We start from the raw sequence: 16,144 nt of genomic DNA, 5'->3' as shown, positions 1-16,144 counted from the left end.
TTGGATTTGCATCGCGGCACACAACAGTTCTTTGGCATTGCGTATGCCGTGACGCATCTAATGACTCCACGTTAGAAACGCGTAACGAAACAGCTGGACGATAAAATAAAAACGTACGTGAAACAGGAACCACGCTACTTCTCAACATTTGCTTCCCGGCGCATGGACCACATGGACGGCCGGCTCTCCCTTGGAAACGTGCGCCTTACGTTCGCTCACGTTCGCCGATGTGCAGCGCCCCACCCATAGTAGCGGCCGCAACTGAAAACTCCGCTTGTCACTCCCTCACCCACTGACGGCGCGTCATGCGGCAGGCCGCACCTTGTTTCCATTGAGCGGCCGTGCCTATGTAATGTCAAGCTTTCGTCATGAGTTTATTGAATCCCCATAAATTTGCCTACTTCATTGGTGTCTCTATGGCCTATCGGCAACTGGCTCGAGCGCAACTGTGCTATGCAAAGTGACAACTTTCACGTTGGCTTGTATTTCTTCATTTTTCTGACTTATTATATATCTATCGCCCGCTTTTCGGCCGTTTCCCCGTTGTTTCAATGTGAAACAGAAAGATAACCATCCTCAGTATCTAAATGCAGTGACCATCTCCAAAAGCTAGTGGGTGTTTGCACAATATGTGCCACCCGGTTTTGGACCCATTCGTTCTTGTACCTATGTGTGATAATATTGAAATCATCATCATAATAAGCACGCGGCAATCATAATTAGTTGACATTGACACGGAAGAATTATACGCGAGATTGTGGCCTAGCGGTTTGAGCATTGGGCTTCCGTGTTAGGGGGATGAAACTTTATTGCAGCATCGGGCATGTAATTCCATTTTTTAAGGGTGACCTACTCGTGAAAACAGCAGCCACATCCAGCGAGCCAGCAGCCACGGTCAAGAAACTCCGGGAGAGTTCACCAAGAAAGCTTCACGTTAAAATGCAGTCCTGATACTGCGTTCAAGAAAGTTGCTTCAGCGGCATCATGCGTAAAAAGTGACCATAATGTTTCTCGAATGAACAATGTGGTCCTGGATTACCTCCAGAGTGCCGCATTGATCCCCAGAATTTCAAAGTGGCAATTCGAAATTCCGGAGACTAAGTGCTATATAGAAAATGTAGCATTCGTAACTTTAAACATACCGTAGACATTTACAATGATACACCTTGACTTTGTCAAGAGCATTGCGAATGGAGATGGTAGGGCGAATCATGTCGATCAGCCTCTATTGAAAAGCAAATTTGTCCTCTGGAAAAATCTTATTTTTTTGTAGTTTACCCGCGCTGCTCGCCAGCTTGGTCACATTCTGAACTACTTTGCCAGTGCAGGAATTAAAGTTAGTTTTCCCCGGCCGCGTTAGAGAATGTAGGCTCGCAACTGCTCTGCTTTATTTTCAAGGCAGCACACTTAAACCAGTCTGAGAAACATCATGCTCTTACACAAATTTTGAAAATTAGTCTAATGTAGGAACTTTATTGTTTGTTTGATTTGTAGCCATATTTTACAAAAGTGACTCAGTATTTATACTACGTACGTACTGTTCCAAGTTCTACTTGATTGTACCTCTGATATTGAGCAAGAACCACGTTTTATGCTTGACCTTGCTTTGAAGCAATAGCTCTAGGTGTCTGCATCAATTCGAGTTTCCCAAGTTTCTCATAATGGTGAATAGTGCCGCAGCCTTGCCTGTTTTTACGCGTCAAATGAAAAACGAGGCAGTTTCGCCCGGTACTCATAGCGAAGTATCATATGAGTATTGATACTCATAGCGAAGTATCAGACAAAACAATAAGTAAGGTTCATAGTTTGATTGGCTGTGTAAATTTCAGTAAACATTCGCGTACTAACTGAATTAGCAAGCATGATGCCAAACTAGATAAATTGAAATAAAATTAATGATATCTCCGAAGAGATCGACGTTAGCGCATTTAACCTTCCTTGGCGGTCTGTCACAGGCATCTCGTACAGCTTCAACTATTGAGCCTAAGAGAACTGGAAGATTCCAACTATCTTGGGCTGTCCCCGGTGCCAGCTGCTGAGATCATAAGGTGGTGCGGCACTTTTTCGAATATATTCTCAAGTCGCTGCCCTTCGCCTAAGCGCCATCGTGATGGAAGGACTTCACGTTAGACGGCAAACTAGTCCCACGGCCTTCTCAATGAAGCGTAGGCCTGAGGCGCCAGGATGGGTCCCATTTGCGGCCACCGCCATTATGTGGGCGACATCAACACGGCATTGACGTTGACAGGAAGCGAGGGTCGAGGTCGATATGCTGGGCCCAAAAGGCAGGGTTTTCAAACGTCTGCCCATTTTTCGAATGCTGGTTCGTTTTATAAGTACCGGCCTTAAGGAATACACGTGCATTCATTTATCATGTGTTATGCTGAAGATTTATGACATTCGATAATGTTTACCAAATAGTTCTTAGGTGCTCGCTTTCTTCAGCTCTCCGTTTTAACATTTTCACTGCAGGGGTTTGTATGTTCTACTGCGTTAAGTTTAGTGTTTGGGTATTTATCAACTTGATTTGTTTGACACAAGTAAGTGCGATGAGTCCTTGAGCCATACATTCGTCCAGTGATTCGAACTGTATAATAACGATGTGTGTTTAAAGTAAATATTGCAATTTTCATTTAATTTTAAGGTCGCCAAACTATTGCCCAGGCTCCATTCCTTCACGGATGTAAAGCCCACTATGTTTTTTTTTTTACGTTTTTCTCTATGGAGCTATAAATTCTTCAGTTGACTACTTAGAGTGTTTTACATATCGTCATTCTGTTATTTTGCCTAGAACATAACAATGCATTACGTGACTAAAGGCTGTGAAGACACTCGTCCAGACCGTCCTATGCTGCTGATGCTGCATGGATTCTTGGATTTCTGGTACATTTGGAACAGGCAGATACCAGTCCTCGCGGAACAATTCTGGTAAGCGCGCCTCCATTACTAAAATTTACATTAGGATGAGCGAATAATATGCAGGTTGCTCCTACTACAATCTGCCGTAGCTAACATAGAACATTGTGCCTTCTGAGCAACTGTTCTTCTCGAGTTATCAGTTGTCATTGTCCAATAGAAAAGAAAATAAGAATAATGTAAGGCCGTCAGCTTATTAGGGTTCTTCCTTGCCAATGTAGCTTGGGAAATTCCTTGCAACAAAGATGCATATGCGTGAACTTTCGCGCAACGTTTACAATAATCAGGTGTTCAGTCGCAAGGACGCATAACAGCAGCAAATACAAGAAAGTATAGGTATTCACCTAACAATTTTTACACACTATTTCACATAAGGTGGACCATTTTGTGCGTGTTACAATCGGGGAATTAAATCAACAAACTCATTCAGAAGCGATACAAATACCAGTTCTGATATCAACACCCCGAAATGTACCACTATATAGAAAAGTGATGCCAGTAGATTTGTACGGTCGTGCCTCATGAAGGCTTATTCAAATTATATGTCACGGGCGCACAAAAACACGCATAGAGCCTAGTGATTTTCTCAGATCTGCGGCACAGTACAAGCCCGTAGCGATGAGCGAGTTCGTTTGAAAACTTTCAAGATGTAGCGTAAAATAATTAACAAAACGTTTAGTCACTGAACTCTTCTTTGCAGGGAATTACACACTCTGACGTTTGCGCATCTCTTGCTTGTAGTCTGTGAGTTCTGTCTGCATTACCCGTATTATGCTGCGTAAGGCGCACGACCTGCATTATTTTTTGTGTACGCCCCAATTCTCATAAAAAAATACCAGCACGAAACGGACGTATACACTTGCTTTGTAAAGTGAGTGGCTCTTGAAGATATGTCACTATTTAAGAAATTTCATAAATAGTTATGCAAGGCAATCAGTATTAATTGGAAGGGGACGTAAGCGTCCTTATTGGTGAAAAGAATATGCCGCATATATGTAGCAGTTGAAATACGAAAGCAGACTTGACCACTGCAACACGATGTCTGCAAGACCACTAGCTGGTTAGGCAATGCGATATGTTTTACTGGTTGAACGCCCAAACTTATTTACATCACCGCCATCCTTCCATTTGTTTCGCACTTCGTTATAGTGTGTTGCCGCGACTATCTACACAAACAGGTTTTTACTGTCTGCTTCGGCAGAGCTACAAAATAACAAAAGCAGGAAAACTTGGATTGAATGGACGCTTGACCTTGAGGTATCCTCACGAACTTCGCGTCTGTGCAGCAGCAAAATTTGATACGGACGGCTATGAAATTCCGAGGCAAAAAAGAGGGACGTAGATTACGTGGCAGCGGAAATATTGTATTGGTCTGGACAAGCGGTGCCTATTTGTGGAACTTATCCTTAGAGGCCTGGATTGTACAGTACCAAAGAAATTAACAACTGAACGTTTCACAAGTTTTCGTACACTGATTGAAAAAAAATTCTGCATAAATGGCAATAACAAAAGAGTTTATTTAGCAGCATTTTTTTTAGCATTGGACCAATTATTAAGACGGTAGTCCATGCGAATATTGTTTTTTTTTGTCCAAAGCCTGGAAGGCACCAAATATCGAAGATTAGAATGAAGTGTTCTCCGACTGCACACCTGTTAGAAAATGCAAAAGGGTTCACCGTCTTGTTCCCTAATTTTCCCATTCCTTTTCTTTAAAGGACCTATTAAAGTAAACCTTTCTTGGCCTTTTTTTCCGGTTTGGGCGTTTGCCTACGTTGGCATGTGAGATATATTTGTGAATATATCAACTATATAGACAACTTGGGGCATTGAATCATTCGATATGTGCCCGAAGCGGCAACTTGCTGCTTGGTAGCTTAGTAGACAACTTGGGTCACTCGGTATATGACCATTCTTGGAGAATCCCCGAAAGTGCATGTCCATCTGTGACACAAGCAGTATGAAGCTTTATATGCATTTAGATATGTGTCGTACTTCTCTGTGCGTACACCTCTCATCAAACTTCTTCTATCGACTAGAGTCATGCATCGCCTTCGTGGTCGTGACGTCGACAGCTAACATCTTCAGGTGGCGAGGCGGTCAGCCGCTACTAAGTGCCGCTACTTTGCTAACTCAAACAAGCTTCACGTAATCTAGACTCGGGCATTGCGTCAGGTGTGATTTATCATGTTCTTCTTTTATTTTTTTACATATCAATGTTCAAAAATACGGATGGGTTGGAAGAGCCATTGTTGAAGAACTTTGGCGAACTCTAACAATAAATGAAGATATGTTGATACGAGGGGAATCTTGCCATTCATATATAATGAAATTCTATTTTTGTGCACAAGTTTATCAATGTTCATGCTCCTGTGGGGACATATCCTTGTGAAATGAGTGGGCAGGTTATCTGTGTTCAAGTTCTTTATCAAGTTCAAGTTCTTTATTTGCATAATAATCAGGTTACAAATGGGGATTATACATACATACAGACGGAGGTCCCATAGTCAATAGACTGTACAGGGGACCTCCCATTACAAATGAGTAGGATATATGAATACAAAGCAGCTATATGCAAAGACAAAAGACACCATGTTAAGTTAGTCACTAGCTTACGCAGTAAAATATTTAACGAAACAAAGCACTTATTAATATAATGATAACGATCAAATTGTTATATTGAGTGCAAAAATTTACGAAGTTTTGATTTGAATGTGTAAAAATGAGAGAATATCCTAATATGACACGGTAATGAGTTCCAAAGTAATGTGGCTGAAAAGTTAGTAGTAAATTTACCATAATTAGTTCTAGGTTTTGGTAGTAAATAGCTGTTGGTAGAAGCGAAACGGGTAGACGTGGAAAATGGATACTGGCTGGTAGTAATTATAGGGAACGGGAGCTTTCCGTTAACAGATTTATAAACAAGTATTCCAAGTGAGTATTTATTTAGTTTCTGTAACGATAAAATGCCGTTAGATCTGAGCAATGGAGATGCTTCCGATGTGTAGCTGCTACGTGTAATGATGCGAATTGCTTGATTTTGGGTATGCTGTAGTGGAGATAAATGTGTAGAATACGTGTTTCCCCATGATGATATGCAATAGTTAATATGCGTGTGAATAAAAGCGTAGTAGAGGGAGATGAGTGTCTTCATATTAAAGAAATTTCGAACTTTAATTAATATTCTAATTCCATATGCTGCCTTCTTTGTTAAGGATAAAACATGCTCGTCAAATTTTAGGTGTTTATCTAATATGACGCCAAGAAACAGTGCACTATCAGTAGGATAAAGTACACCAGAGGCAAAGGTTAGCGATGGATACACTGAGATATGTTTTTGTTTAGCTGAGAAGATGACGAAGTTAGATTTGGCAGTATTAATGTGTAGTTTGTTAAGTTGGCACCAGGTTATAGTATTTGCCGCGTCGTGATTAAGCTTACACATCAGTGAATCAAGACTTTTGTCTGAGGAGAAGATGGTAGTGTCGTCAGCGTAAAGGATACAGTCAGAGGACTTTAGGTACTTTGGGAGGTCATTAATGTATATTAAAAACAAGAGAGGCCCTAATATAGATCCTTGTGGTACACCAATGTTAGTTGTTTTAGGGTGCGAGTAAGTGCTGGAGATTGATACAGTGTATTCTCTATCTTTCAAATAGTTACGTAGTAATTGCAGTGCCGGGCCAGTTATACCAATAGAGTCTAATTTAGCAAAAAGGATGTTATGAACAAGTGAATCGAATGCTTTAGAGAGGTCAATAAATAATGCACCAGCGAAATTTCCAGCGTCAATTGCCTGCCGAATCTTGTCTGTTAGAAATATTAATGCCAAATCAGTTGAGTAACCTTCCCGAAACCCAAATTGATTTGGTGATAGGATGCAAAATTTTGATAAATAGCTTGATAAGCGTGTTACGATTAGTTTTTCGATAATTTTACTGAAGAATGAAAGTATAGCTATAGGGCGGTAGTTAGATGTTAGACGCTTATCTCCCTTCTTGAAAACAGGGATTATTTTGGCTTTCTTCAAAGAACTTGGATAAATTCCTGTTTTAAAGATAAGGTTCACTATGTGACAGAATGTTTCAGATATTAGGTAAGCTATCGTTTTTATAAGAGAAGGGCTGAAGTTATCAAGACCAGGTCCTGTATTTTTTAGACTGGAAATGACTGTGACTATGTCTTGAGGTGTTGCGGGATAAAGGAAAAAGCTATGGGGCAAACGGGGGTAAGTCTCGGTCAATGAATCTTCACACTCTTCATTATCTGCACAGAAGGAATTAATGAAGGAGTTTGCAATGTCCAAGGGAGTATCAAGGAGAAGATCCCCCGACTGTATCATAGTTATTTCGGAAGTATGGTTCGACCGACCTAAAAAAGAGTTTAATACTTTCCATTGCTTTCTGACATCATTACCTGCAGACTTAATTTCATTTTCATAATACGTCGTTTTAGCCTGTTTGAGCAGTTTTCCTAGTAAGTTAGAATATTTGTTATACCTTTCGTGAAATGCTGTGTTAAATGGCTGTTTTTTTGTTTTTCTGTAAAGGTTATCTTTTTTCCTTAAGCAATTTAGTAAACTGGTAGATAACCATGGGTTACGGGGAGCTGAAAACGTTTTTTTACAATTCATTAGTACCGTGGAATCTGAAATAGCTTTAGAAATTATTTGTGAGAATGTATTATAGGCAGTTTCTGGGTTATCACATACCATTACTGGGGACCAGTCTGAAGCGGCAATTATTTCAATAAAAATTGACGAATTAAATTTCTTTCTGGTGAAGTTTGCATCGGTAATGCGAGCAGTAGAAGTTAAGCGCACGAATGTTGGGTAATGATCGGTTATTGAAGCTTCGACCACACCACAGTCAGGGTTAGTAAGAAGATTGGATACTATGTGGTCAATAAGCGTGCCCTGTTTATCCGTGGGACAACGAGTCGGAAGAGTAATTAGGTTTTCATATCCTAACCCATTGAGGCAGCTAACGTAGTCATTAAGTAGTGTATTGGATGTATCTAAAAGGTTAATATTAATATCACCCATGATAATGACATTTTTCTGTTCGAATGTTAAATTATGTAGCAAATTACCTAGGGCTAAGCAAAACGCGCTTCCAGATGATGAGGGTGAACGATAGATGCAGCCAACTATTAGGTTTTTCTTATCTTGTGAAAAGAATGTATCATCAAATTCGACCCAGACAGATTCACAGTTCGCCACGTTAAGTGTCAAGTCAGATCGCCTGTGAAAACGCAACTCTGAGGACACAAAAATAGCAGCACCACCATGATTACTGTTATCACGGTGGCAGTATTCGGCTGAGTATGAAGGAAAGCAATACAAGTTACTGTGGGAAGCGGAGAGCCAGGTTTCACTAACGCAGATAACAGAGAAATTATGACGGGTAGATGATAAAAAATTTGTGATGCCATCCATGTTTTTTTGCAGACTTCGCGCATTGAAATGGATTAGTGAACGGCAGTGCGATGAAAAATAAGCCTCAAGTTCTTCAGGTAAAAAGTACGTAGCCATTGGACAGAATTTAAAAATTGAAAGTTGGAAGGTCTATGCAAAGTTAGGTAATGATAGATAGATCAGAATCAGAAGCGATGCGAAATACCCTACTATCGGGAGATTTCCGCACTTTGATTTGACAGTTTTCTGTCCAGATGAACTGCCAACCCCTTTCCTTCTTTAAGGCAAGCGTCCTGGAAAACAAACGCTTATTGTCTGGCGATAGATGCTCATTGATGAATATCGCCTGCGAGTGCTCTCCTGAAAACCCTATACTTCGGGTATTCAGTCGAGCCTTTCGCGCCTTCTTCATGAATTCAGTTTTTTTTGATCGAGAGCAAAACCGCACGATTATATTCTTTTGGCCAGACTTTGCTGGTACGCGATGAACTGTGTCAACATCTATGGCTGAGACTGTGCAGTTGATTTTGTCGGCGATGGCAGTCAGGATTGCGGTACAATCCTCCCCCTGGGTACAGGGCACCCCCTTTATTTCTAAGTTATTTAATCTTGAGTATTGCTCAAGGTCAGCTACTTTCCTTTGAAGGGCCTCGTTTTCTGCTTTCAGAACGCGGTTTGCCGCAGATAACTCAAGCTGTTGAGATCGGGTTGACTCGACTACTTCGTTTAGAAGCTTTAGGCTGTCATCCATGCGACCAACTTCAGTTCTCATCGCACCGATGTCTAATCCTGTGTCCTGAAGCTTAGTTTGTATGCTAATGACAAGCCGGTCGACCAATTCATTCAACCGATGTTTGAATATAGCTTCTAGCTCGTCCATCCGCCTACAAAGTTCAGCATTTGTCGGCATTACGAGGATGGCTAAATAGTGAACACAATGCGAGTACGGTAACAGAGGAAAGCAATAGCAGCAACAACTGTAGCAGCAGCAGTTGCAGGACTTGAGAAATTCTAAAAAAACATATCGAGAGTAATAAAAGCAACCGACCTGTGAAACCAAGGAAGTTTGCTTAGATGCGTGCTTGGGAATGCAACTGCTGCTGCTACAACAGTGATGCTCTCGTCGGGACGGCTTTTATGGCAGGAATCCGGACTGCGTAGAGTGCAGCTTGGGGGTGGTTTCAGCGGAGTGCGCGCCGAGATCAGCAGGGTAGTCAGCGCCGCGCAGGCACGTGTACGATGCAGGGATGACCAGCCAGGTAGTCACCGCAGCTATCCAAGGGACAGCCGATGCAGCTAGCCTGTGAAACCAAGGAAGTTTGCTTAGATGCGTGCTTGGGAATGCAACTGCTGCTGCTACAACAGTGATGCTCTCGTCGGGACGGCTTTTATGGCAGGAATCCGGACTGCGTAGAGTGCAGCTTGGGGGTGGTTTCAGCGGAGTGCGCGCCGAGATCAGCAGGGTAGTCAGCGCCGCGCAGGCACGTGTACGATGCAGGGATGACCAGCCAGGTAGTCACCGCAGCTATCCAAGGGACAGCCGATGCAGCTAGCCTGTGAAACCAAGGAAGTTTGCTTAGATGCGTGCTTGGGAATGCAACTGCTGCTGCTACAACATAATTCGTTTCTGTCTATCATGACGCGTCTTATTGATGTTTATTTTAGGTCTTCGCGTTCACGGAGAACACTGCCCTGGTCATTTGACTACATGACGCGATGAACGTCCTGCTTATGATGTACTTTAAAGCGATGTAGTGCCTTTTCGGAAGAGACGCTGGAATAATCTTAACGAGAGGTCTGTGAAAGGTGAATTGTGGTATATAACGTTGTAAGTCTTACATCTCTCACAAAGACGTGACCCATTGCTCGTCCGAACTTCAATATTGGAAGATGTCGTTGTAGATCTGGGGGCACATCCACGTCTAAACCACTGTACCTCGGCGATACACGCCTTCTGCATTTCGCTTCCAAAACTTGATCACTGCTTTCGCTTACGCGCAAATATAAGTTTGGTTTTTGCGGTATAAGGTTTACGTGCTCGTTCAACGAGACGCTTCTAGTTGATGTCCACTTAGTTTTGCCGTTAGAATGCGCTTCGTTCCCATAAAACACACCCACTAATAAATCCTCATTCAACAATTCCCGAGTAAACGCAATTTTTCTCCTCAATAACGTGGTCTATTAGGCAAGAAAACGACGAACGTCCAAAAGCTTCGTTTTAATACAACAAAGCCGTCATACTCCTCGTGTCACAGTGTCCCATTCATTCTGGAGTATTAGCCAAGACTCGGCAAAAGTGCCACATACCCGGTTTCATATACGCTGCGGTCCATGTTGCCAATTTGTAAATACAGCAGCCAGTACATACGCAATTTCTGAAAAGGTCCATAGATGTCCACAAATATATGCGGCGGCAAAACGAAGAACATCAAACTCCGGAAAGCTCCCAAGAAAGATTTATCTTTAAAACAGAAACGTTTTTTGCAACTGCTGATCTGCACATGTCTTTTAAAAAGGAGAGAGAAGCGAAACTCTGAGAAACTACTACATAGGTGTTAACTTGCACTGTAGACATGCGTAAATTAGAAGCTGTCGTCAATCTCTAGATGTAAAATTGTTTAGCTTGCAGCCAACTATACGGTATCTTCAGGCAGATTTCGAATGTATTATGAGTGGCTTAATGCTGTAACGCTAACAACTTCTCTTTGAGCACCGCGCCAACAGGCTAACAGAGTGTCATGTAAAGAAATTCAGCGTAAGAAAGTATCATTTCCTCCTACGCGAACAAGCTTTTAAGATATACGCAATGCCGAGAAGTCTTAACTCGAGACTTTCGCCAGCCACGTAAAAAAAAAAATCTACCTTCCATTCAGTAAAAATATTTGAGAGCTATTTTGGAACTTTCGTTGAGCAAATTTTCGTATCCAAAATTTTATAGAAAACGGCCCTTTTAGGCCGCATATGTATTGAAGCCAGCTAGAGATCAGCCGGGTGTTGGGCTGCTGAGCACGAGGTCGCGGGATCGAATCCCGGCCACGGCGGCCGCATTTCGATGGGGGCGAAATGCGAAAACACCCGTGTGCTTAGATTTAGGTGCACGTTAAAGAACCCCAGGTGGTCAAAATTTCCGGAGTCCTCCACTACGGCGTGCCTCATAATCAGAAAGTGGTTTTGGCACGTAAAACACCAAATATTATTATTATTAGAGATCAGCCGCCGAATTCTCAAGCAAGCCTAGACTTGAAGTCGCGTCTACACACCGACACATGGAGCGTAAGCGCTGCCTCACAGAACGAGGCGTTGCGCTTCAGAAACGCTCCTCGGTGATTATTATACGGTGACGACGAGTGGCTTGAAAGACGGTTCTTCAATCTAGTGCATTCGTGTATTTCCCGTGAGCGGTTGGCGACAATATTTTAGCCCCGGATTCACCGATGAGTGCGAGGAGCACTTACTGTTTAAGTAGGTGTGTTGCTATCCATTTCGGGAGTTGAAACAGTGTTGAGTAAGGAACACTCTAAACTGCGGAGTAAACTGTACCTAACGAATTCCTGCACGTTTACACTATATAAAGAAGGTCCTAATCTGTCAGAATGTACATTCACACCATTTTGTGCAACCCAAACCTCGGCACGCAAGGTAAGGCACTAAAGGTTAAGAAGCAGAACAATTTCAATCTGTCCCTAAGGACCGTAGTACAGCATTATACAAACACCATGCCATAAATACGTTAAGACAAGTGTTAAACATTTATTTAGTGAAAAGTGAACGGAAATGGGATAACGATTAAGTTAAAGGAAGCTAAAGTATATACGCATATGTATGTGTTTTATTGGCGTAAGCAGCTCAGAGCTGCCGCAAATTCACTGCATCCTTTGCAGCATAAAAGGCAATTTTCAAAACCCGCTTTATCATACAGTACTGGCATACCGAAGTATAGGTGAGCGTTCCAAAGCAACTCAGCACGGTTATCACAAAAACGTGTGATTTGTGTTTCGCGCTTCTGGTTAGAAAAGAAAAATGATCAGAATGTACTTCTTTTTCGAACATATTATTTAACTTTGCCTCCAGAAAATAGAGTGCTTTTTCGCACTTATTTTACTCTCATAGTTGGTGACTCTTACTTTCGCTATCATTTCCTTGTCGCGTTCAAAAAACTGACTGTTTTGATGAAGGACGCATTTCTGGTGAATCAGTTGTAATAATTTCCTTTATTACCCTTGAGATATGTGGCGTAAAAGTGGCTATTTAAGGTCACTTCATCAGGTCTTTCCGCTGTCTATTACATTCGCTTCTTCGACAGTATTTTCGCTTCTATGTTTTTTTTTCGTTGATTTCAGTGTCGTGGCTCCGGATTTGCGTGGATATGGCCTTACTACCAAGCCCAAGAACCCGGAAGACTACATGATGACAAATCTGATAGAAGATCTAAGAGAACTTATCCAAGTTTTATGTGAGTAGAGAGCGTTCTGTAAAACTTTAAACATGCTGTGATAATAAATTACTATGAACCCGCTTCATCTGCGGACTAATATTGAACGTTACAGTGGATAGCAAAGTGCATATAGCGAAAAAAAGAACTATTTACTGTATCATGCAATACCGCTTGAAATGTTTTGTTCTAGTGTTTCAGTTGTCCAACGTGAATCACTTCTAATAGAGGACATTATAAATAAACTAATGCAAACGTCGCGATGCATTCTGCGTTTATAACCGCTGTTTTGATACTGCGATATCTGTCCACAAATGGGGTCAAATTCTAGAATCTGCTAATCGTCGAACTGCGTTTGCAGAACCACGACAGACAGTCTGCTGACCTAAAGGCGAACGAGGACAAAGCACGCATTTAGCAAAAGCTGGAAAATGGTATAAATATCAAGGATATCCCGGAACAAGCACACTCACACAACCCATGAAAACTCAACGACAGTCACATGTGACTGACATTGTTCAATAGCATGCTGAAACATATGGGATTAGGTCTAAATATGTGGACATATTATTTCACGTTCTCTCACCATTAAATTTTATCTATGTTACGCTGTCAATTAGGCTAAGCCCTTCTTTCTTGGACAAGGTGTTAAATTAATTTATAGAACTTAACGTGCAAGAACCACGATCTGAGAGAAGGCACGCCGTAGTGGGGCACTCTGGAAATTTGGATCATATGGGGCTCTTTAACATGCACCTCAATCTAACTACTCGGGTGTTTTCACATTTCGTCCCCATCGAAGTCTTCTGTTTCTTGTTTGTCAGCTTGTGCAGCTTAAAGGGCTCCAGAAAATAGCGCATCTTCCTCTCTGCCTCTTCGCAATCTCTCTCTCTCACTTATCTCTTCTTCTGTTGTGCAGTCAAACTGAAGACAACGGGCAAGATAATTCGCATAAGCCATGCCAAGAACGCCCAGTAATCAAAGCCCTATTTATCAGTACGCTTTTTTTAGGTGCGTCATTGTCTCATTAGTTAGAGTGAACAACTGTGCCACCCTATGCACCAAATCAAAAACCGCTACTAATCGGAACATTTCAAAACAACGCTTGGTTCCAAAATGTCCAGAGAAATATTTATGTTCTCTCGTATAATTGCCACACCAAACCACAATAATTATTTGTGTGTTGACTAATAGCTTGTATTTTCCTGTGTTCGAGTCAATATAAGCACTTTAGGACTATATGAATGCAGATATCGTGCCGGCACACACGGAGGATTTAAAGTTTAGCTTATCGGTGATGCAGTGAAGCAATAAGCAGAAAGTGATAGCAGTTGAGACAATTTTGTTGCATTGCTACGTTCGTCATTCTGTCAAGGTCTTTAGCACAACGTTGAGTCTGAAATAAAGAATATTGTGAAGGCATCATTATGCTAGTGATTAATAGTTCGGTCTGCGCATATGCATCTTCAAAGGTTTCGCAGCAGTGCTACGGTGGTAATATTGAAAGCAACAACGCTTTCTTGGAGCTTAAAATTATGATTTGCGGTGCAGCTCACGACGATCACCAATTTTATAGTTACGGAAAAATTAAAACGGTCATCGAGAAACGCCGTTCAATAAAGTTAATTGGCACATTGCAAAACGGAGTACCAGACGTGTACGAAAGCAAAAACCATAACTTTTGTTTAGTAGCAAAAACAAAACGAAAAGAGACGTTGCGAAGGCACCTGAAAAAACACTGCCCAAGAGTACGGCCCTGGTAAGTTTCTTGCAACCGGGATTAGCTGAGACGAGCGATATTTACCCTTTTTTGGCAAGTTTACGGCCAGTGAATGACTGTACTGAAGGTAAGCACTGCAGAGGTGTAGCCCTGAGATGGCAGACCAAGTCCGTGGCCCCCCGAAATTTTTGTGTACCAGTATACGCGACAGAAAAGAATGTGTGACAATGACCACCTGCTCGCTGCCTCCCCTTTCACTTGCTCAGTGCATGCCCCTCACCCTCCCTCTCGGTATTTCTGGTTACTGCACTGAATCACGGTGACTGGCTGCATACTTGAAGTGACCGCATGACATATCAAAAATTGAAGCGCTTGGCGTTGGAGACACACATAAGGGGAAAAAAAAAGTGGCATTGCACCTTTAAAAAATCTCGTGCGCAAAGAAGCAATTTACTACACATGTCCTTACTGCAAAACACATACCATATTGCCCAATATTAAGTTTTTGGGGAAAGAAAGCGTTCTCGCAAATTTTGTCACAAGAAATAAAAGAACGCATCGCTATGCCGGAAAACAGCTTTCCTGAGCAGAAAATGAACCCACGTTTGCGACAAAGTGCGGAACTTCATGGTGTCACACTCACACGCAAGCAGCCGATCGGTCTGCGTTTTTCGAGTGCTATTTACATATATCAGAATGTTTGTTTTATGTCAGGAGACGACATAGTTTAAGACAACGTCGCAGTGGAACGGCCCCACAATTCTTCCAAGATTCGCATCGTCAACAACAACTGGCTCACACCTGCGGGAATACTAAGGAGGTGCGGAAATCTAGAATTGCTTGCTTTGCCGTGCACAGCTGTGCCTTTCAAATGAGAGGTGTGCACACAGATGGCACTACGCGCTCATACATGGCACTTATACAGTGAGGAGAACACGCATCTTCTACCAGCTGTTCTTTTGGAAACTTCCATAAAAATGGCCAAATGGGTTCGATTCCTTCCTGAAATGCACCAAATGAAGTTTCTATGGTTGTATGCAGTCAGCGTTAAAGCGAGATGTCAGTTGTAACAAAAGCGGTGCACATTCCCTAATGCCATCCTTTCACGCTTGTTACACGGCTGTTCTCTATATATGTGATGCATTGGACTGGATTCAGCATTACAGTGTCGATTTAACTGAATTATTATTAACATTCAGTTTCGGCAAGTACATTTGGAGAATTACGAAGAATTCTAATCGTGAGAAATAAATTTACAACACAACAAAAATTGGTTGCTGCGAATACGGCAGGCATTAAAAAGTCATGACTTGCAGTTTTCCTACTCTTGAAAACCGTTTAATATAGCATTCAACCGGTACTAACGTATTCTCACCCTACACAGCACAACATTGAGGAACAGGAGCGTGAGTTTGGTGCTGAAGATGATGACGCTTCAGTAACTGGCCTGCTGTGGACTTTGTGAATTGCGTAGACAATGTAAATAGATTTCCCGTCTGGCTACGTAAATACATTTCCCGTGTGGAAAACTGCGGTTTACGTGATTTCGCTCATATTGTATGCATACACATGGCAGCGCGAAAAAAGCGCTAAAGAAACGCGAACAAGGCAGGGACACGTCAGCCATATGTGCGCGAATACAAAGAAGGCATACGTGAGCCCG

At 42.0% G+C, this 16,144-nt stretch overlaps 1 protein-coding gene across 1 annotated transcript in view; it reads left to right on the top strand.

Annotated features, from left to right (window-relative positions):
• The window catches only part of LOC142587444 (AB hydrolase superfamily protein YfhM-like), a 63,417-nt gene that overhangs the window by 27,024 nt on the left and 20,249 nt on the right, over positions 1–16,144 (top strand). The window contains exons 3-4 of the mRNA XM_075698467.1: positions 2,792–2,928; positions 12,670–12,782. Of these exons, the coding sequence (XP_075554582.1) occupies positions 2,792–2,928; positions 12,670–12,782 (250 nt within the window). The remainder of the gene's footprint in view (positions 1–2,791; positions 2,929–12,669; positions 12,783–16,144) is intronic.

Source organism: Dermacentor variabilis, chromosome 7 (genome assembly GCF_050947875.1).
Source record: "Dermacentor variabilis isolate Ectoservices chromosome 7, ASM5094787v1, whole genome shotgun sequence".
Taxonomy (NCBI): domain Eukaryota; kingdom Metazoa; phylum Arthropoda; class Arachnida; order Ixodida; family Ixodidae; genus Dermacentor; species Dermacentor variabilis.
This window is presented reverse-complemented; position numbering and strand designations above follow the sequence as displayed.